At 45.5% G+C, this 21,186-nt stretch overlaps 1 protein-coding gene across 1 annotated transcript; it reads right to left on the minus strand.

The window, feature by feature from the left end:
- Window positions 1-4,817: 4,817 nt before the first annotated feature.
- Window positions 4,818-20,337, minus strand: CHRNA1 (cholinergic receptor nicotinic alpha 1 subunit). The gene is made up of 9 exons (XM_060106448.1): window positions 20,295-20,337; window positions 14,408-14,553; window positions 14,260-14,304; window positions 13,094-13,203; window positions 10,005-10,200; window positions 9,289-9,526; window positions 6,648-6,871; window positions 5,261-5,500; window positions 4,818-4,949 (listed from the first exon to the last, which is right to left on the minus strand). The coding sequence occupies exons 1-9, from the start codon at window positions 20,335-20,337 to the stop codon at window positions 4,818-4,820; spliced, it is 1,374 nt and encodes a 457-aa protein (XP_059962431.1).
- Between the last annotated feature and the right edge of the window lie 849 nt (window positions 20,338-21,186).

Consider the following 21,186-nt stretch of genomic DNA (forward strand, 5'->3'; position numbering starts at 1 on the left):
AAAGCCCCATCTTCAAATATCATCACACTGGGGGTTAGGGCTTCGACATATGAATTTGCGGGAGGGACACACAATTCAGTCCATAGCAGGCCTCCAGAACTGTAAGAGAATAGCTTTCTGTTGTTTCAGGCCACCCAGTTTGAGGCAGTTTGTTATGGCAGCCTTAGGAAACTGAGACAGTGGTCCCCCCCACTTCCCTAGGCACCCTCCTCAGTGAGACCACCAGTCCAAAAGGAGACTTACAGGCCTCAGCGGGGCCAAGGCAGGAGGATGTGGATGAATGGTGTGACAGCGGCCTGGGCCCTCTGGGTCCAGACTCAGTGCCCCCAGGAGGACTGGCACTGGGCAGCTGGGGGCTGTCATGGGTGCCCCTCGTCTTCGGCTACATCACTGAGGAGGGGGACCTGGCACTGCACTTGGTGGTGACTCATCAGCCTGAGCTCTTCCTGGATCTCCTCCTAGGCTTATGGCCTGGGCCTGCAAGATGAGCTGGGCCAAACAGCCCTGCCCCCGGCAGCCATCCTGGGGAGGCATCCAGGGTGCAGAAGTCACGTGTGGCAGGCACCAGGCTGCACACGGGGGGGCCACGCCGCGCCTGCTGTGCCGCATCGCGGCTCTGGTGCTCACCCGGTGCGCGAGGAGCTGCCCACGCCTACCTCAGTCAGGGCCTGACCACAGCCCAGCACCAAATGCCTCCGCTGCCTTGTACCTGGAACCTACTTAGAGAAGCGGAGGGTGAGGAGGACTGGAAACTGCAGCTCTGGTCTGAAAACTAGGAGGGCCACGCCCCACTCCACACGCCGTCATCCTCGAAGGTGCAGAGATGGTCCAGCTGCTCCCAGGAGGTTGAGTTGACCTCAGCAAACCAGGACCCACGTGAGGCCGGAGCCCCCTGCCCTCGGCGGTGGAGACCCAAGCAGCTAACTGGTGGGAGATTCTCCTGAGGGCAGGCTTGGGCCCTGCCGCCCCCAGGCACGCGTGTGTACCCCCCGGGGCAGCCCTGCTCCTGCCCACCCCCTCCTCGCCTGGCTCTTCCGAGCATGGAGCATCTGAGTCTGAGGAAAGGATGACAAGCCTAGCTTCTGCAGCAGCAGTAGTGACAGCCCCTGCGGGGGTGAGGGCGTGAGTCGAAAGGATACATTGGACGGTCCAGCAGCGGTGGCAGGGTACACTGGCGGGTGGGAACGGGGAGAAGAGATATCAGGCAGAGGACTGAAACCGACCGTGGGCTGGAGCAATCGGAGAACTCAGGCAGCAGAGTGCACGTGTCCTCTTGGAGCAGTCAGCACAGACCTGGACAGTAGTGGTTGAAAATTAAAGCAACGGCAGAGGTAGGACTCAGGAGGAAGTGGAGACCGTGGGCCATAGTGATTGGCAGCCAGAGGCAGTGACAGGTGATGTGGGGGAGCGAGAGGTGAAGCACTCAGGTGGAGGAGAGAGACTGCAGTGGCTTTGGCCGCTGAAGAACTGGAGCAGGGCTAGGACTCGAGCAGTAGCAGTGGGGGAAATGACTTTGAAAATGGTGGGCTGAGAACTAGGAGCAAGGGAACTCAGGCTTCAAAGCAAGACCCAACTGTTGGGGTGTGAGGAGAGAACTCAGGCAGCGAGGAAAGAGGCAGCCGCCTGCGCCCTCTGCCTTGCCCCCCTACCCCCAGGGTGAACACGATGGCATCGTGGTCCCCAGTGATTGGAGCAAAACCACATAACTCCCACCTCAGCCTCGAAACGTCTCCCCATCTGATTGGTTTGATTGTTAATACAATTTCCAATTTGATAAAACCCCAGTTCTGACAACCAGAAAAGAAAAGAAAAGAACTTAGGGATTCGAGCTCTTAATAATTTCTGCTTCCATTTTTCAGTCTATAATCCCCATCCCCCAGGAAAACTTACCCGTCTTGTTCCAGTTTGAGGATGCTCCTTATTTCCCAAGAAGTCACCCCTTTACCCAGACACACTCATCAATAAAGCCACATGGGGCAGGACAGGGCTGGGCACTCACCTCTAGGTGGGGGAGACCGATCCCAGCCTCTCCTCCCGTTTCATCAGGAGATAGATCAGCCCTTAATGAAGGGAAGAGATTCCAAAGGTGAAAGTCCTTGACTTGGTGACAGATTGATGCAACAGGTATTTAGGGGCTGGTGGGACTTCACACTGTGACATTGTTTTACCCACTCAGGGCCACCCTGCTGGCTTCCCGGACAGGTGGTGAGCAGGGAACATATTGGAGGGCCTCACTTTTAGGGGAGAAATGGGCTATTTGATGTAAAGGAAACAGCATGAGGGCAGGAGTTAAGAGACCTGGCTTGTCACTAACTAGCTCTGTGACCTGAGGGAGGCCACTTCTCTGAGCCTCAGTTTCCTTGTCCTTAGAATGGACAACATGATTTTTTAAGTTCCTCCTCTGAATCAATAGTGAGTCCTGGGGGACTGTGATAAATTAGGCAAGCAGCAGACTTGGGTGCTGAATCTCTCTGCCTCTCTCTTTTTTGGCTAATTGTAGTAAAATATACAGAATGTGAAACTGGCCATCTTTTTTCATTTTTATTTTATTTTTAATTATGGTAAAATACACATAAAATTTACTATCTTAACCATTTTTAACCATTCAATCAGTGCCGTTAAGTACATTCACAGTGTTGTACAACCATCACAACTGTCCATTTCCGGAACTTTTTCATCATCTCAGGCTGAAGCGCTACCCATTAAGCAATAACTCGTCCCTTCCCCAAACCTTGGTAATCTCTATTCTATTTTCTGTCTAATGAATTTGGCTACTCTAGGTACCTTCTGTAAGTGGAGTCATACAATATTTGTCCTTTTGCATCTGGCTTATTTACTTAGCATAATGTTTTCAAGGTTGATCTGTGTTGTAGCATTTATCAAAATTTCATTCCGGGCTTCCCTGGTGGCGCAGTGGTTGAGAGTCCGCCTGCCAATGCAGGGGACACAGGTTCGTGCCCCGGTCCAGGTAGATCCCGCATGCCGCAGAGCGGCTGGGCCTGTGAGCCATGGCTGCTGAGCCTATGCGTCAGGAGCCTGTGCTCCGCAACAGGAGAGGCCACAACAGTGAGAGGCCCGTGTACCGCAAAAAAAAAAAAAAAAAATTTCATTCCTCTTTGAGGTTGCATAATTCATTATAAATGTATGTATATGTGTGTGTGTGTGTGTGTGTATACATACACACACCACGTTTTGTTTATCTATTGATGGACATTTGGGTGGTCCACCATTCGGCTATTGTGAATAATACTGCAGTGAACTTTGGTGTCCAAATATCTGTTCAGGTCCCTGCTTTCAGTTCTTTTGGGTGTATACCTAGGAGTGGAATTGGTGGATCATATGACAATTCTACGTTTAGCTTTTTTTTTTAAATATCTTTATTGGAGTATAGTTGCTTTACAATGTTGTGTTAGTTTCTGCTGTATAACAAAGTGAATCAGCTATATGTATACATATATCCCCATATCTTCTCCCTCTTGCGCCTCCCTCCCATCTACATTTAGCTTTTTGAGGAATTGCCAAACCTTTTCCCCTTTAGTTTACTCTTAAATGAAGGCACTCAGTCCTGCCACGGGTGTGTGATGGGGAGTCCCATGGAGATATAGATTGCACCCACCTGCATTCAGACAGGCTGCCTGGCACTGCCATTCCCCGTTCTCCCTGGTACTGATGTGGATCAGATGTGTTCTGGGGAGCTGATGGCCATTACTGAGCCCAGGGCTGCACATATTCTAGTTCTGGGGTGAACTGCCTTGTGGCTTATAGGTTGCTATGGAGAAAGGAAATAATTTTCTCTCCTTGTCCAGAATTGCAGAAATGATGATGATATGTGCACACATTTCTGATTTCATTTATAGAACTAGAACCCCAAACAGGAGTGGGGTAAGGACTGGGGGAAAAGGCAGGTGGTTTAATTGGGAAGGCAGAAAGATGGCTGACACTAGGACTGAACCTCTCAGAAACACTGACCAGAGTCGCAGGATGGCCCAGATGGAGCCAGAGTTGATCCAAAGAGCAAGCAAGCAGATGAACTGGCCCAGCCCAGAGCTGCTTTGAACCTATAAGGTCTAGGTTCAAATGTCAGTTCTACTTTTTTTGCGGGGGGCCATGAACTTAACCTTCCTCAAGTTCAGTTTCCGCATTTGTAAAACAGGGACAGTCATGAGAGTTCTGAGGATAAATAAAAACATGCCTGCGAGCCCATTCCCACAGTGCCTGGGCCCACACTCAATACAGGTTAGGACCTCTTTTCCCTCAAACACCAAGCATCAAGTTCAGGTGCTGTGTTAGACTGGGAAGACCTTCCCTCACCTCCAAGTTCTAGAAACCTACTTTAAAGTATGAGTTTTTGAGCAAGTTTGCATTGTGGTGGCCATTCTAGAATTTTCATATTGTCTTTCTACTGCTTTCTTTCTCTCCAAGTCAAATGTTTCATCTTTTTGGGACTGGTAGATGGGGCTCTTTTAGCAGGTACAAAACTGACTTTTAAGCAAAGGATAGACTCTTTGCGTAAAATTTAAAATTTTTAAAAACTAACAGAAAAGCTCAGTTATCCTGGGCAAAATTCTTCTGGACACTGTTGGAAATGAACGCTTCATGTAGCAATCCAGATTCATTTACTGCAAAGGGTTCACTCTCTAGGCAGCCACAGCAGGAGCGAAGGGAGAAGCAATGTGAAGACACTTTGAGGCCATAACCTTATGTAAACAGAAACTTTTGTCATGAATAATAAATACAGAAAATTAAATGTTTGATAAGTGAGCATGTATCCAAGTAGACAAATTTCCCTGGCGCTGAGCTTCTGCTCAGCTTTCTGCTCATCCTTGCTGATTCAATTCAATGAGCCGACCTGCAAACACAGCCAGCGTTCCGATGATACAGACGAGCATGAAGACTCCGAGGAGAATGTGGTCCATCACCATTGCAACATACTTCCATTCCTCGGCCGCCTGGGAGAGAGGAATATGTTAGAATTTCTGTAAGATGATCATGGACTCACGATGTTCGTGCTATCCATCATCTAGGGGCCCTTCAATCTGTTGATCATCCCTCCACTGGCATTATGATCTTTATTTTTTAAATAGGTTATTCACAATATGATGACTTGCTAAGATAAGATGGCCTGGGGGTCTCTGGGCACATCTTACGTCAGTAGCTGCCCCTTGAACGCCAACCTTCCCATCAAGCCAAACCCATCCCTCTGTGCTCGAGCATTTGACCATTTAAACAAGAGGTGCAGACCTCAAGCCACAGAGCTTACGTTATTGGACTCCTGGTCTGACTTCATGGTCTCTGCGATGTATTTGATGCCCTCAATGGCACTTTTCACCTCGGGGTGTTTGATCAGGGGAGAGTGGAAACCCATGGGTGGAGGTCCCGGCTTCCCAGAAATGTCAGAAATATCAATGTCTTCTGTAAAAATTTTTTTGTCTTGTTTTTCTCTGGATGGTCTTTTCATCGTGGAGAAGAACATGATATTTGGGATAGTGTCGATAAAAACCTATAATAAAATAAAAAAGTCCACGTATGGGAATTATTGTCAGCAGGGCAAGCATCAGACTCTGATTTTGCATAAGCAATGTGACCTTAGGCGAATCATTCAGCTTCTCTGGGCCTCAGCCTCTTTGTCCCTAAAACAAAAGGACTCTACTAGATTTTCTCAAAGCTTCCTCGTCTGTATCCTGAGACCTGTCAAATGACTAAGGCTAACAGAGATGATTCTGTAATGCCAGCAGCTTGCCACTGGAGGGAGCCTGTGTGCAGCTAGTGACTCAAGAAACCAATGAAGCTTAAGCTTCCAGACCCCCTGTAGGCACCCACTTCTTTCGAGGCCTGTGTCCTCATGATCAAAAGGTTAAAGAAAGGGCTCCTCCCACTAAAAAAATATATATAAGGTTCCGGCCCCACACTGTTTTCTTCTGTTTCTTGTTCCTGAAGAAGTGCAGCATAGGTATTGCCAGGAGTCACTTGGCCTTTAGAGAAGCAGGGGACTGTCTCTCCTCCCAAAAGAATACATTGCAAGCAGTAGTTTCTCTGTCAATTCATAACAAATCTTTTGCATTGTGCACAAAAGACTGGACGTTAGTGTCTCTGTGAAGATGTATAAAAGAACCAACATATTGGAAATGTTAACACATTTTAAAATTCAGTAATGTAAATATTTGAGACCAAGTTCCTCACTAAAACTTTTTGACAATCTCTCATCAAGCCCCCTCCCTACCCCCACTCCCAATTTCTAGCCCTTATTCTAGTCTCAGCAGATGATTCTACCAGCAAAAAAATAAGCAGTCTGTTCACAAACTGGAAGACAAAAACAGACATCTCAAGATTTCAAAGCATTTGAATAAAAGGATAGTGATTTATTCATCTTCTCTAATCAAAGAGATTTTTAAGGTTGAGTTTGGAATGGGCTTTGTTAATTCTGGTTTTCTTATCTCCCTGGGGTGGTTGCTTGAGTTATTTATACCCAGTAAGAAGCCAAAGAAAGTTCCTTCCCCAAAACCCCTACAGCCCAGAAAGGACTTTCCGTTCCTAAGTGCCCACAAGGGTTACCTAGGAGGCCACTGGCCATACAGAAGAGTAGACCTGCGGATGCCTTGAGGGAGGGGCGGCCCTGTGCAAAGTGTGCCGGGGCCTTGCTCGCTCACCTTCCGCACCCACTCAGGCATGACGTGGGTGCTGGGGGAGCGGTGGTGCGTGTTGATGACGATGACGGTGATGATGATGGATGCGATGACGAACACCATGGTGAACAGCATGTACTTCCCAATCAAGGGCACTGCACTGGAGGTGGAAGGGATCAGCTCCACAATGACCAGAAGGAACACGGTTAAGGACAGCAGGACAGAGATGCTCAGAGTCATCTTCTCTCCTGGACAAAAGAAGAAACAAACACAACACACCTGTTATGGGCTAAATTGTTCTTCCACCCTAATTTATGTGTTGAAACTCTAAGCCCCAGCACCTCAGGGACTGTTTTGGAGATAGGGCCTTTAACGCGATGTAATTCAATTAAAATGAGGTCTTAGGGTGGGCCCTCATCCAATATGACTGGTGTCCTTATCAGAAAAGGAGATTAAGACAGCCACACACAGAGGAAAGGCCATGTGAGGACCCAGGCTGAAGACAGCCATCTGCAAGCCAAGGAGAGAGGCCTCAGAGGAAACCAACCCTGCTGACGCCTTGATCTTGGACTTCCAGCCTCCAGCACTGTAGGAAAATAAAGTTCTGTTGCTTAAGCCACCAGTCTGTGGTCCTTGGTGAAGGCAGCCCTAGCAAACAAGCACACCACCAAAACCCAAGGGTGAGAGGAATGTGACCGTCATGTTCTCAAGGTCTCGTTGTGGGGAATTTTTCCTGCAGAATTTCCTATGAGACCTTGGCACCTTAACTCTGCTGATGATGGCAAGTGGCAGGCGTTTCCATTAGAGGCTGCCAAGCAGGAAATTCTACTTCACCTCTTGCCCAGCGTTCCGTTTCTTGGCGGAACTCAGGGAACCCAGGGAGGTTCTGGGTGATAATCGAGACCCCAGATGGCAGTTTTTCCATCTGCAGCAGAATGTCTTAAACCTCACAAAACTGAACTGCAGCCTGGCCTACTTGTTACCCAGCAGATGGATGGGCAGCACAGAAGTACATGTATCTTTTTCTCATTGTGGGAGCAAGCTGCAAGACCAAAGCCGAGAAAGGACAAAAGCAATGATTTCACACCACTCACTTTCTCATCTTCATCTAAGGGGATGATTTGGGTTTTTTTTCTTGTTTTGACTTTTTTTGTTTTTCATGCTAAGGGATGAGGAATTCCCCTTCCCCTGAATCTTTTCTCCAGGCCCTACAATTTCAGGGTGAACAATTCCCAGATGGTGTCTTGGTTGGACAAGTAAACAAGAAAGCCAGGGGCTGGATGGCACTGGAATATTTTTGTGGGGATTGACCAGCTCAGATGCAGTAGAGAGACTTTGGAAGGGACTTTCCTTGGGATGGTCTTGGTGTTTGTGTCCTGGGAAACCCCTCGTGTGGCCCTGCTTTCCAGTGTGGAGCTTTTCGCATTCTGGATGCGTCCAGATGCTAGGGATATACACAGGATCCAGAGTGGATGCAAACAAGATATTGTCAGTTTCTGGTGGGTAGGAAAGTCTTCAAAAGTAAAAAAGAAAACAGAATTATAAATATAAAATATTGATCAAGGTACATCAAATTTCTTGATTAATGATAATAATGATAGCTAACAATTATCAAGCAGTCTCACTGTTCTAAATGCTTTTCAAGCATAAATCATTTAATATTAATAGAAACTCTGATTAGTTTCCATATTGCCCTGCCTAGAGTTTTCTCTCTTTAAGAAGCTTCATTTGATTAGAAAGGTGAAAAAATACTTGTTTGTGATCATTTGTTTAAGAATGAGTACAATCCCTAGAACATATGTTCTCTGGGGAAAATTCTGCCTTATTCTCTACCTTATCCCTGTCTTGTAACAGTTGTTTAAACGGTATATGTTGAGTGAGTGAATGTGTAAGTTTTTTTTTTCTTGTTGGAAAGTTGGATTTAGACTTCTGTGGGGGTTTTTTTTGGGGGGCCTTCTGATAAAATTGTTATCTCTCATAAGTTTGAGGACCACCTTACCATCTTTCTTTTTTCCCTGCTTGTTTGCCGTAAATCATTTAAGAGCAGTGACTTGTTTGCAGGCATATGTGTTCCCTTTCCCCCTTTTCTGTAGATTGTTGGTGTCTGGTGAAATTATGTCACAGATGTGATTACTCAGTAGGAGGTAAGTAAGTTGTCCAGGCTGATATGGGAGAAAGAATTGCCACTTGGGAAGTATGGTGTTGTGTGTAAAGATACTGCCATCTGGAGAATAGATACACAAAAGCTATTTTCAAGGGGCAAGCCATGGGCAAAGGAGGCAAGACCTGATTAGTCACATACAGCAAGTGACTTCATGGGGAACGAGGCATCGGTAGTGTCTGTGATCCACGCCTTACCCAGCACATTTCGGGGCACACAGCAGGTATTCAGCAAATAGGTGCTGGTGGTTATTCACTTAACCAGACTGAGCTATGTATGCGCATCTTCAGGGTCCCATTCAGCTCTCTGCCTGCTCTGTAGTCTGCCCCAGCTGGGATTTCACCACTGCACATGGCCAGTCAGTACACGCATCCTCCCAGGGATGATGATTTGGGTCCGCCTGCCTGTATTTGTTTATTAGCCATGGTTATTTCTGGCTTCCCCCAAAATAGTAGCCCGAGATCCGTCAGGGTCAGCAGCTGCCGCCATGGCAGCTGCACCCACCTGAGTCTGTGGGCAGGTAGAACACCAGGCCGGTTAAGAAGGAGAAGAGCAGGCAGGGAATGATGACATTGACGATGAAGTAGAGAGGCAGGCGCTGCATGACAAAGTGGTAGGTGATGTCCAGGTAGGGGGTGGAGGGGCAGCAGGCGTAGAACACCCAGTGCTTCCAGCCCCGGGACTCCTTGATCACCCATTCCCCACTCTCCATGAAGTTGCTTAGGTCTGGCTGGTCGCTTTCCTGAGAAGATGGAACGAAACTTTGAATTCCCAGCCTCCTCACCCTGAGGAGGGGGAGGGTTTCCTAATCAGCTGTGACAAGGCAACCGATCCCAGCACTGTCACATACCCAGGAGGGACCCTGGGTTACCTTCGCTTTGGGGTAAAATAAGGGGGTTTGGACTATTGGGATTCTCCATGTTGACTATACATTCAAGTCACTTGGGAGCTTTAAAATATATTGGTGCCCTAGCTCCACCCCAGTCTGATTAAATCAGAATTCTTGGGCCTGAGCCTGGGCATAGAGAATTATTTAAGCCCCAGGTGGTTCTCTTATACAGTGCATCAAGAACCTTCCCAACCAATTGAGAACCATCAAACTAGACAATCCCCAAAGTTCGAATGGGTGCTGAGAGCCTATGATAATGGAGGGGCAGAGTTGGAGACCTGAATCGCGCTTTTCCTGCAACCAACCTCCTCACAGTTAGGTCACCACCTACCGGGTTGATGGCCACCACGGATCCGTCATAGGTCCAGGTGCCCAGCTTCATGCTGCAGTTCTGTTCGTCAAAGGGAAAGTGGGTGACGATGATCTCACAGTAGCTTTTAAAGATGGCGGGAGGTGTCCACGTGATGTGGCCAGTGTAGTCCAGGAGCACTTTGGTGAACTTGACAATGGCAAAGTCACCATCTGCACTACAATTGGGATAAAAGAGGAACAGGGATCCAAGTGACAGACGAGCCTTCAATTCTGCTTGGGGATGTTAACGGGAGACAGTTGTTAATTATTCAGGTGCTAATTATAGAAGCTTTCTTTTGCACTTCATCGCTTTTTATCTGTGGCAATGTTTTTCAAATTTGTCTGATAATAAGGGTCACTGGGGTGCTTGTTTAAAATATAGATTCCTGAATCTAAAAAATAATACAAGTGAATCTTTACAGAACAGAAACAGATTCACAGATAGAAAACAAACTTATGGTTACCAAAGGGGAGAAGGAGGGGGAGGGACAAATTAGGAGTATGGGATTAACGGATACAAACTACTATACTTAAAATAGATAAGCGGGCTTCCCTGGTGGTGCAATGGTTGAGAGTCCGCCTGCCGATGCAGGGGACACGGGTTCGTGCCCCGGTCCGGGAAGATCCCACATGCCGCGGAGCGGCTGGGCCCGTGAGCCATGGCCGCTGAGCCTGCGCGTCCGGAGCCTGTGCTCCGCAACGGGAGAGGCCACACAGTGAGAGGCCTTTGTACCGCGCACGCACGCACACACACACACACACACACACACACACACAAAAGATAAGCAACAAGGATTTAGTGTATAGCACAGGGAATTATATTCAATATCTTGTAATAACCTATAATGGAATATAATCTGCAAAAAATCTGAATCTCTATGCTATATACCTACAACTAACACTATTATAAATCAACTACACTTCAATAAAAAATAAAACAAAATGTAGATTCCTGAGCACCATCTAAGTGCTGAATCAGGATATCTAGGGATGAACCTGAGAATCTACAGTTTTAAAGGAATAACAAGTGACACGGATTCACTGCATCCCAGATTTTTCTTCCCAGTCCTCAGTAGTATTTGTGATGTCAATCTCCATGTATCCCTTCTCTGATATACTTTGAAAGTTAATTGAGAAGAAAAACAGGAATTTTAAATAAAAACATGTCTAGTGGCTCATTACGGTGACAAGCACGTTAAAGAAGGGGTCTATTACCTTTAAAGAACTATTTAGACCCCAGTGGGGTGGGGTCACAAACTCAGATGCTTCCAGGGCCACGCAGGCAAGGAAGGAGGGAGGGTTGAGCCTGGCATGGGGAGAGACCCTCTCTCCTCTGAGGAAGACACCACTCAGCTCTGCCATGGTGTCTGCGTGGGAGCAAAGGCTCCATGTTGCCTGATAATCGGATTCTTCCTTGGAAGCTGGGAATCAAGACTTTTAATCCAAAGTTGCCACATATATATATATACATATATATATATATATATTTTTTTTGAGGTACGTGGGCCTCTCACTGCTGTGGCCTCTCCCGTTGCGGAGCATAGGCTCCGGACGCGCAGGCTCAGCGGCCATGGCTCACGGGCCTAGCCGCTCCGCAGCATGTGGGATCCTCCCGGACCAGGGCACGAACCCGCATCCCCTGCATCGGCAGGCAGGCGGACTCTCAACCACTGCGCCACCAGGGAAGCCCCAAAGTTGCCATATTTTTGAATGTTGGATTTTTCTAGAGAAGTTAAAAATTCAGATTTTAATGTATTTCCCAATTTTCAAATGTTGGCAATAATTTCTCATTAAAAAAGGCAACATGGTAGATAGTAAAAAATAACAAACTATTTCTGCAGGTCTTGTTCAGTGGGTGGTCTGCTCATTCCAGAACAGCCTGCGCCCCAGGGCCTTGGCAGAGAGCAGGACAGTATAATAGGTGCTGAAAAGCGGGTGGGGTCTACCTTGCTGGGCTTTCAGGGACATGTGTTATATATTGTGCCTCACTTCATAAATCAAGAGATTTTCTTCTCATTAATTTTTCCTTGGGACTGAGAAGAGGCTCTATCCAGAAAACTATGCAGCTTGAGACCCTCCCAACAGAGCAGAGGGAAAAGATGGTCTGTCTCTCCTTCTAAGCAAGTGAAACAGGATTCTCTCCCCTATGAGGGTCTTTCTGAGTGAGCTTAGCAAAAGGACCTGAGGATTTTAATTGTTTCCCTCAGATTCTCAGTGAAAGAGAAACTTAACTCTGAGAGATAGACATCTGTCCCTATGAGCATACTTGTCCAAAAGTTTACACAAATGATTGTGTACTTTGACTCAAGTTTGAATCCCAGGTCGGATTGGAAAATATGTAATAAAATATCAAAGTTGGGGAGGGTCGTCTTAAAAGGTATCATTTCTGCTCACTAGCCCTGGCCACCTTCCCTGGTGAGTCTGCTAGAACGCACAGCCTGCTCGCTCCAGACACGTGCTGTAGAATGTCAGACCACAAATCCTCTAGGCCAGTGTTGAATGCTCCTGCCTGGGAAGGATGCTCTTTGCAATGAACATTCCCTGACAAATGAAGGGCGTATGATAATGAACGTGTCATTAAATTGGAGTGTCTTGAATCACATTATAATTTCACAACATGCAGTCTGTCACAGAGCCCAGTGGATGGGCTACATAGGCATCCCAGGCCATCAGCAGCACACGGCATCTTGGGATGCTGTGAGGATGTGATAAATAACAACCCCAGGAGGTTCAGACCTATTGGTCGGAAGGACATTTAATTCCAAGGAACTCAATTATATGACGTTTGGGTTCCTTGGATAGTTGCCATATACCCTACAGGAGCTCTCAGGGATTAAATGTCCCCCACCCTGCAGCCCTGTTTCAATTTGGCTCTGATAATTGTTTCTATTCATAACACGAGACACCATATGGCACCCCTAGCATGTCAACTTGGCTCTTGGTTTTTAAGGGTTATTTAATGTGAACAGTGGTGAGACGCATGCCAAGAGTGGCAGCCCTTCCGTTAGGGCACTTGGGCTCCACCTGCCCCCATAATGTCGGCCTCCTCATCCTGTCTGTTTTGCTTACTTGTTATAAAGAACTAGGTCTGGGCGCCAGATCTTTTCCGATGGAATGTGAATTTTTTTCACGCCACCATAGTCGTCTGGGTTCCATTTTAAGTTGTAATCCACCCATTGCTAGAAATGAAGACATTTCGTCGATTAAAAATATTTTTAAAATCTAGGGTTATCAAGAGCTCTGATGAGCACGGTAATTCAGGTATGGACAGAAATTGTGTTCCAGTAAGAAGGGTTTGATTCAGAATTCAGTTTTCCCTTTAGTAACAAGTAAGAGCAAACACAGAGCACTGAGTGCATGCAGGAACTGTTGTAGGCATTTTACCCATATTCATCATTTAGACCTCACAAAGTTCCCATGAGGTAGGAGTGATTATTGACCCCATTTTACAGGTGAGAAAACAAAGGTAGCCCCAAGTAGCGCCACCACATGGTAGCAGATCTACCAGGTACACTGCCCACCTTAGGAAAGGAGAACGACCCTATTTGGAATGTTTTCCTCAAGCAGGCAACATCATATTTTTAAAAAGTATTATATTTTCTTCTACATTATGAAAGAAACGTATACCCAATGCAGCAAATTTGGATAACACAATGTTGAATTGTCTCCCCCAAATTAATATGAAGTTCTAACCCCCAAGACCTCAGAATGTGACCTTATTTGGAGTTAGGGTCTTTACAGAGGTAATTAAGTTAAAGTGAAGTCATTAAGGTGGGCCCTAATCCAATATGACTGGTGTCCTTATAAGATGGGGACATTTGAAGACAGATACATATTCAGGAAGAAAGTCATGTGAACGTGAAGACAACCAATTCTGAGCAAAGCAGAGAGGCCTGGAGCAGGTTCTTCCTCACAAACTCAGAAGGAACCAATTCTGCCAACACCTTAATTTTGGACTTCTGACCTCAAAAACTGTGAGACAATAAGTTTCTGTTGTTTAAGCTGTCCAGGTTGTGACTTTGTTCCAGGAGTCCTAACAAATTAATACACACAGAAAAAGCACAAAGTACAATAAAAAATAAACACCAAAACATGATCCACAGTCCCACTACCCCAAAATATCTACTTTTAACATTTTGGTACATATCCCTGCTACCTAAATTGATTCCCTCTGGGCCCATGTTAAATTTCAGGTGAATAAAAACAACATGAATGCAATTATCTAGCTGAGTTACCTGTTTCAGACGAACATTGGTTGTCACGATCTGATTTACTTCATCCTGAAAAAAAGATAAGGCCCCATCTTTAGGAGGACAAGAGGGGAGCCAGGGGAGGATGCTCCAGACTGGGAGGTGTAGAGAGCCTGGAGCTCTCTTGTCTCACCACGTTGATGAGCTGTATCAGCTGCAGGCCCACCGTCACCTCCACGGCCTTGCGGTGGTCTTCCACGGGCCGTACGACGCTGTTGTAGTTTTCAAATAGCTTTGCCACCAGGCGGGTCTCATGTTCGGAGCCCAGGACGAGGCCAGCTGAGACAGCAGACAACACACTCACTGTCAGAGTCTGCTCCCACCCTCGACACACACTGACTAACGTGAGTAACTGAGGTGTGGCCAGCTCGTGGAAGGCACGCAGGCCCCCTTGTTGAAGGGCTCCCTGATGCAGCTATTATTGCCTTGAATTCCTTTCCAAGTGCAGCTGCCAGTGTGGTCCCTTCCCAGTGGGGCATGCCAGATTATCATGCATTTGTACTTTGGACAGATGACATTCCTTCATCCAGCATCTGGCTGCATCAAGTTTGCTAGGAACACGCACACACAAGAAGAAAGGTCCACACAAAGTCGGTGTTGGTATTTCAGAATCTGGTCATGATGCAATGAAATCTCAGATTGGCTGGCCTCAGAGCTCATGATGCTATGAACAGCCCAAAATTGATGCTGATTCGCACCCACTAGGATGTTATTCTATAATTAACAAAATTAAAATTGACAAATATTGGTGAGGTTACAGAGAAACTGGAATCCTCATATGTTGCTGGTGAGAGGTAAATGGTGTAGCTGCTGTGGAAAGCAGTTTGGTGGTTTCTCACACAAGTTATACACAGAGCTACCATATGAACTAGCAATGCCATTCCTGGGTATATCCACAAATGAACTGGTCATACAAAAATTTGTACATGGGGTGGAGGGTGTATAAATTAGGAGGTTGGGATTAACGTATACACACTACCATATATAAAATAGGTAACCAACAAGGACCTACTGGGCATTACACTCAATATTCTATAAAGGAAAAGAATCTGTAAAGGAATATATATACATATATATATGACTGGATCACTGTGCTATACACTTGAAACTAACACAGTATTGTAAATCAACTATACTTCAATTTAAAAAAGAAACCAAAAAAACCCCAAAGCCAACAAAAAATGTGTACATGAATATTCATAGCAATATTTACAATAGCAATATGGTAGAAACAACCCACATGTTCATCAATGGATAAATGGATAAACAAATTGTGGTATATCTATGCAGTAGAATGTTATTCAGCCATGAAAAGGAATGAAGTTCTGATACATGCTACAGCATGAATGACTCCTGAAAACATTATGCTAAGTGATAGAAGTCAGACACAAAAGGGCACATTGTATGATTTCATTTATATGAAATATCCAGAATAGGTCAATCCATAGAACAGAGAGTAGGTTAGTGGTTACTAGGGACTGTGGGGACTGGGGAATTGGAGTAACTGCTAATGGGCCCAGGGTTTCCTTCTAGGGTGATGAAAAAGTTCTGGAATTAGTGGTGATGGTTGCATAACATTGTGAATGTACCTAATGCCACTGGATTGTGTACTTTAAAATGGAAATTTTATGTAATGTGTATTTTACCATGGTAAATCTTACATACTTATGTATTTTTCCATAATTTTTTTTTTTTTTTTTTTTTTTTTTTTTTTTGTGGTACGTGGGCCTCTCACTGTTGTGGCCTCTCCCGTTGCGGAGCACAGGCTCCGGACGCGCAGGCTCAGCGGCCATGGCTCATGGGCCCAACTGCTCCGCAGCATGTGGGATCCTCCCAGACCGGGGCACAAACCCGCGTCCCCTGCATCGGCAGGCAGACTGTCAACCACTGCGCCACCAGGGAAGCCCTCCATAATTTTAAAAATAAAAAAATAATCACTGCTGATGGGCCCATGTCCCAATTAAGTTGCTAAGAGTGAAAACCACATGTTCTGCTGACCTGGGTTTGGGGCTCCTATTTGGAGCATGAATGATTCCAAGGAATCTTTACTACGTTTTCCTTCAGGATGGAGGGCAATATCATCCAGTATTCTCAGAGCCCACAGGCTTTGTGTGTTGAGCGTGATGTGGTCCTCACCAGCAGGCAGGCAGGTAGGCAGACATTCTTGCCTGAGATTCCGAGAAGTGGGCTGACTTGTCTGCAGTTATGCAGCTAGGGCAGAGCTGAAGTTAGAGCCGGTCATTCTGTGCCGTGCTCCTGTGCTCACTTTTAATGTTATGAATGTGCTGGAAACTGTACAGCGACATGTGCCATTATTCCTATGAGAAAATGTGTTCCAAATTCCAACAAGTTCCTTATGAAGGATCTCTGTAACTCAAGCCTGCTGTGGTTTGGGGGTTGCCTGTTCAGGGCTGGGAGAGGAAGTAGACACACGATCCATTTGCCCGGATTCATGTAACCAGATCTCCCCTTTCCGCAGGTTATTGCTGAAACTACACTTTTTCCCTGGGCCAAGACAACTTTAAAAATGAAATGAGTGAGATGCTTTCCCTTTTTTCCCAGTTGTGTTAACTGATCACCGCTAAGGCAGGTGATTGGTTTTTTATTTTTCTCCTTCAATCCTAAGTTTGGAAGTGTTTGTCAACAAAATAATTATTAAGTAAAAAGTAATTCCATTTTCTATCTTTATTGATCAACAAAAATAATAACTAACACACCCAACTTGTTTTGTGCCAGACATTCTTCTATGTGCTTTATATGTACTAAGTCTTTCAATCCTCATAACTGGGTGTGGTATGTACTATCATTGTCCCCACTTTACAGATGAGGAAATTGAGGCCCAGATTTCATAAATGGTGGAGCCAGGATTGACACCCAGAGCCCATGCTCTCAACCACTATTTCTCATCCAGAACTTTATATCAGTTTGAAATAACCAATGCTATGGAATGAATTGAAACATTTTCATGCTCCCAAAAGTATGTGTTTTAATTAGCTTGTAGAGCTTTATTAAAGGTCCTGTATTTGTATTATCTTATTGAATCCTTATAAAAATTCTATGAGGTCAGTCTTTACTCCTACTTCACAGATGGGAAAACTGAGGTCTGGAGAGCTGAGCCATGCATTCATGACTCCCAGCTAGTTAGAGGTAGGATTATAAGTGGAGGCTGTCTGACGAGAGGGCCTGTGCTCTTTACCACCTCCCTAAAGGCAAATGTATCATGTCCATTCGAATTTTTGAAGGTTTCAGTATAGCTCAGATATCTTCATTATGACCTTCCTGGACTCTCTATATTGAATGCCTTACCTAGCCTACCTCTTCATTTCTAGTTTCCCAAATTTTCTGAACCTAAAAGGGTCTGTGCAGAGCTTTCATGTGGCATCTCCCCCAAACTACCTGCATTTGAGGACCCTTAGAGCAGCATGTTGTCCAAAGACCCAGGTCTTGCAGGTGCCCCACTGAGCCCCTGGGATGCAGCTGTCCTCTGTCCTCCACGCCTAGTCTATCCCAGGGCCCACCCAGCCCACAGTGGGAGCAATGGGGGACTGGCGTGGATCACTGAGTGCCTTGGCCACTGCGTTTGAGGTTATCGCTTTGGTGTTACCTTGGGCTGCTTATTTTTAAGTGACCGTTTATTCCAGTTTGACAGGAAGAACATACTAGAAAGCAACAGAGAGAGCAGATGGTCAGCATTCTGTGGCAGGAAAACTATGCAGGCCAACCCTAAGTTCTGCTAGGGAGTAGGGAGCACTGGGGAGCCAGGCACGGTCAGGGTTCCGGGGATACTCACTTCTTCCTCTGCACCCTTGCCAAGGCCAAGGGGCCTTGTGCCTTTCGTAATGAACTTCTAAGGAATTTCCAAGGAGGTCTCCATTTCTTAGACCATATTCGTTGGTATTCTTTTCTTTTTCCTCCCCAAAGCAGGGTAGAGTGATAGAAAACTTATAGGACCTGAACTCAGAATTCTAGGATTCTGTTCCCAACTCCAGTATGGTCTGGAGAATTGGACCATCTCTTCACGGATTCAATAAATCACAGTAAATACTTTCTTTAAAAGGATGTAAATTAATAAACACAGACAAACACATATGTAATGTCAGAGTCTCCCTTTTCAGCCAAATCATGCTGGTCATCCCTATTCAGATGGTGGTAACATTAATTCATTCACATATTCGTTGAACATTTGCTGTGTGCAAAGCATTTTTTGAGTAGTTTTGAGGTTTTCCAACATGAATCGGATACAGATCCTGTCTTCCTACCTTCATGGACATTGGTATTTTCCATTTATATAAATAACTGTAAACAAGCTGGAAAGTAATATGCCATAAGCAAGGTGGTAATGAAGTGCTTGGGATTCCTGAGCTGGGGGAGAGGAAAGGTTGTAATGAATGTGCTATAAAAATAGAACAGAGATCATTATGTGTTACGCTAACACTGGAAAAAGTGTCCCTCACTTTTGCCCCCAAAGGACTGAACCTAAGTAGGGGAACCCAGCCACAATTTTAAAGTGTTCTTTTGTACCATACTAGTCCAATCTGTATTTTTATGTGGGGAATAGCTTGGTGGGTTGGACAAAAGGAATTCTGTCCTGTTAATAGTCACCTTGGGTAATTCTTATCTCAACCTGGTACTGTGTTTCTTCCTACCTTTTCAATTTCAGGCTGTGTTTTCTGACCATGCACATAAAAAATGGAGTCTGATCACATTCCAAAGTTTGTACATGAAGTGACTTTGGGAAGGTCAGTCCATGTCTTTTAGACTCAGTTTCCCTATAATATAAATTTGAAAATGTTGGATTGCCTCATCTTGCTCTAAATTTCTGTTAACTATCCATGTGAATTGACACCAGCAAACTCTAGGTTTGATCTAAATACATATCACATACTTCAAAAAATAGCTAAACTTGCATTTTTGGAGATCCTTGGTGTCCTAAAAGATCTCTTAAGGATTTTTATATATAAACATATCACTTAAGAATTTCCATTGAGTGTGGTGTTTGCAAACACACATACACACACACACACACACATACACACACACACCACCACCACCATCACCACCAAGCCAGCTTTGGTTTGATCGAGTCCAAATCCCAGAGGATATAGTTTATCAGAGTTTAGGCTATTTCCTTCAACTCTGCTACTGAAAACCATTTATAATAAAGCTCTTCACCTCTTTTGCCCAGAAGACCTGTGTTTGTCAGAGCAATATTAGAGAATAGAAATCACAGAATGTCAGTCGCCTTGTTTCTCAGTTGAGGTGATATCACCAGTAAACTTTTATATGAAGCAATCAGCAAACATCTATTTCCCTCGACCGGAAGTTTGGGATTCAGGATAACTTTTCAGCTGCTGTGTTGTGACACATTCCAGAGTTGAACGCAGGTCAAGGGCTGTGCAAGGTTTTATGGTTTCAATTAAACCCAAACCTACATATAGTAGTGTCCTTTAAAAAAAAAAGTAGGCCGTAATGCATTCATATGAATTTTTTTTTTAGCTTCAGAAGTTTAAAAAATTACAAAGTATTTCATCTCTCATGGAGAGCGTTTAGTTACAGTTATAAAAAGGTTTCTCCCTCCAGCACATGGAGCTGTCAATCTATCCTCTTCATTATCAGAATTCTCCTAGAGCCATAAAAAGACTTGTTAACTATATTGCTTGTCATTATAAGTCACCCTTCTAAGTTCCTATAGTTGTTCAACTATGATAGCAGCTCCGGGATGGTAGAAGAGGTGCTGAATCAGATCGTACGGATTTACTAAGATGCAGGCACTGAAGGAAAGAGAGATTGCATGTCTACTTTGTAACTTTTGATCAGGCAGCTCCTATTTTAATTGGATAACCCAACTAAAAATCTTTATCCACAAACCCAATCAAGCCAACATTGGTGAGAAACGGACAGAGCAGCCTGGGGCTGGTGAAGCCCTGCCATTCTGTGTTCCCATCAAAGAAGCAAGACTCTGGTTCGGGGGCTTCTAGTGCTTCAGCCTCAAAGGAGAGCCCCGCAGCCCTGGCACTTACCTGAGCAGAGGCCAAGGAACAGCAGGAGTGGCCGGGGCTCCATGGGCTAGTGGTGGGGTGTTCGCCTGGGCCGCTCTCTGGCTGGACACTCAGCTGCTGGAGGGTTTGGCAAGTGAGTGAGCTGAGCCAAGCTATTGTTTACACCACCTGTTTGTGGCAGTGACAGCTGGGCTGCCCGGAGCCCTGGAGCCCGGGGCTGAGGTCCTTACGTTATTGCAGGGCGGACACTTTACACAACTGCTGGACCTTTGACAAGTTGAGGGTGAACTGCACGGTGTTTTCAATGCACCATGAGTCAGGTCTTCATTAAAAAAAAAAAAAAAAAAAACCACGTTAGAGTAGGGAATGAATACTCCCTCCCTTTTGTATAAACCAGAACCTCATCTGTGTGGATTGATTTGATCAGGGTCACTGGGTCTGAGTAGCTAGTCAGCTGTGTGTGTAAGACACTGATCATCCTAAATCACAAAAGTCCACATTCTACAAAGAGGAAAATTTATTTGCTCTGGTTCCCTCTAGGCTGAGAATGCCTGGGGCTTCTGTGAGGGAATGAATTTGAGAAGAGTGGGGTTGGTGCCGCTGGAGAGCATTCCATGTTTGGTTGGGTTTGGTTTCAAACAACGGTGGCTTCTTCCATAAAACTGGTTTTACGATGGCCCCCGGAGTGGCTGTCCCCAGCCCTGTCTCTGTACCAGGCAATACCTATCCTGCAGTGCGCCATTAGCGACAGCAAACAGCTCACCTCCCATGTCCTGTTATTCAAGTGAGAAGTAATTAATGGGAAACTTGTCCCACTGCATAAGCGCCGTTCCAGGCTCCTACTTCCTGCGGTCATTCCTCTGCCTACTCTCACTCAGGGAAGCAAAGAGCAGAGTGCTTCAGTTTTTCAATT

Source organism: Mesoplodon densirostris, chromosome 8, assembly GCF_025265405.1.
Source record: "Mesoplodon densirostris isolate mMesDen1 chromosome 8, mMesDen1 primary haplotype, whole genome shotgun sequence".
Taxonomy (NCBI): domain Eukaryota; kingdom Metazoa; phylum Chordata; class Mammalia; order Artiodactyla; family Ziphiidae; genus Mesoplodon; species Mesoplodon densirostris.

Coding starts and splice junctions, on each gene's coding strand:
- CHRNA1 (XM_060106448.1), bottom strand. CDS start 20,337: ATGGAGCCCCGGCCACTCCTGCTGTTCCTTGGCCTCTGCTCAG. Junction 10,201..13,093: donor GACCTAGTTCTTTATAACAA/GTAAGCAAAACA, acceptor TCCCAATTGTAG/TGCAGATGGTGACTTTGCCA. Junction 4,950..5,260: donor CAGACCAGGAGTCCAATAAC/GTAAGCTCTGTG, acceptor CCTCTCTCCCAG/GCGGCCGAGGAATGGAAGTA.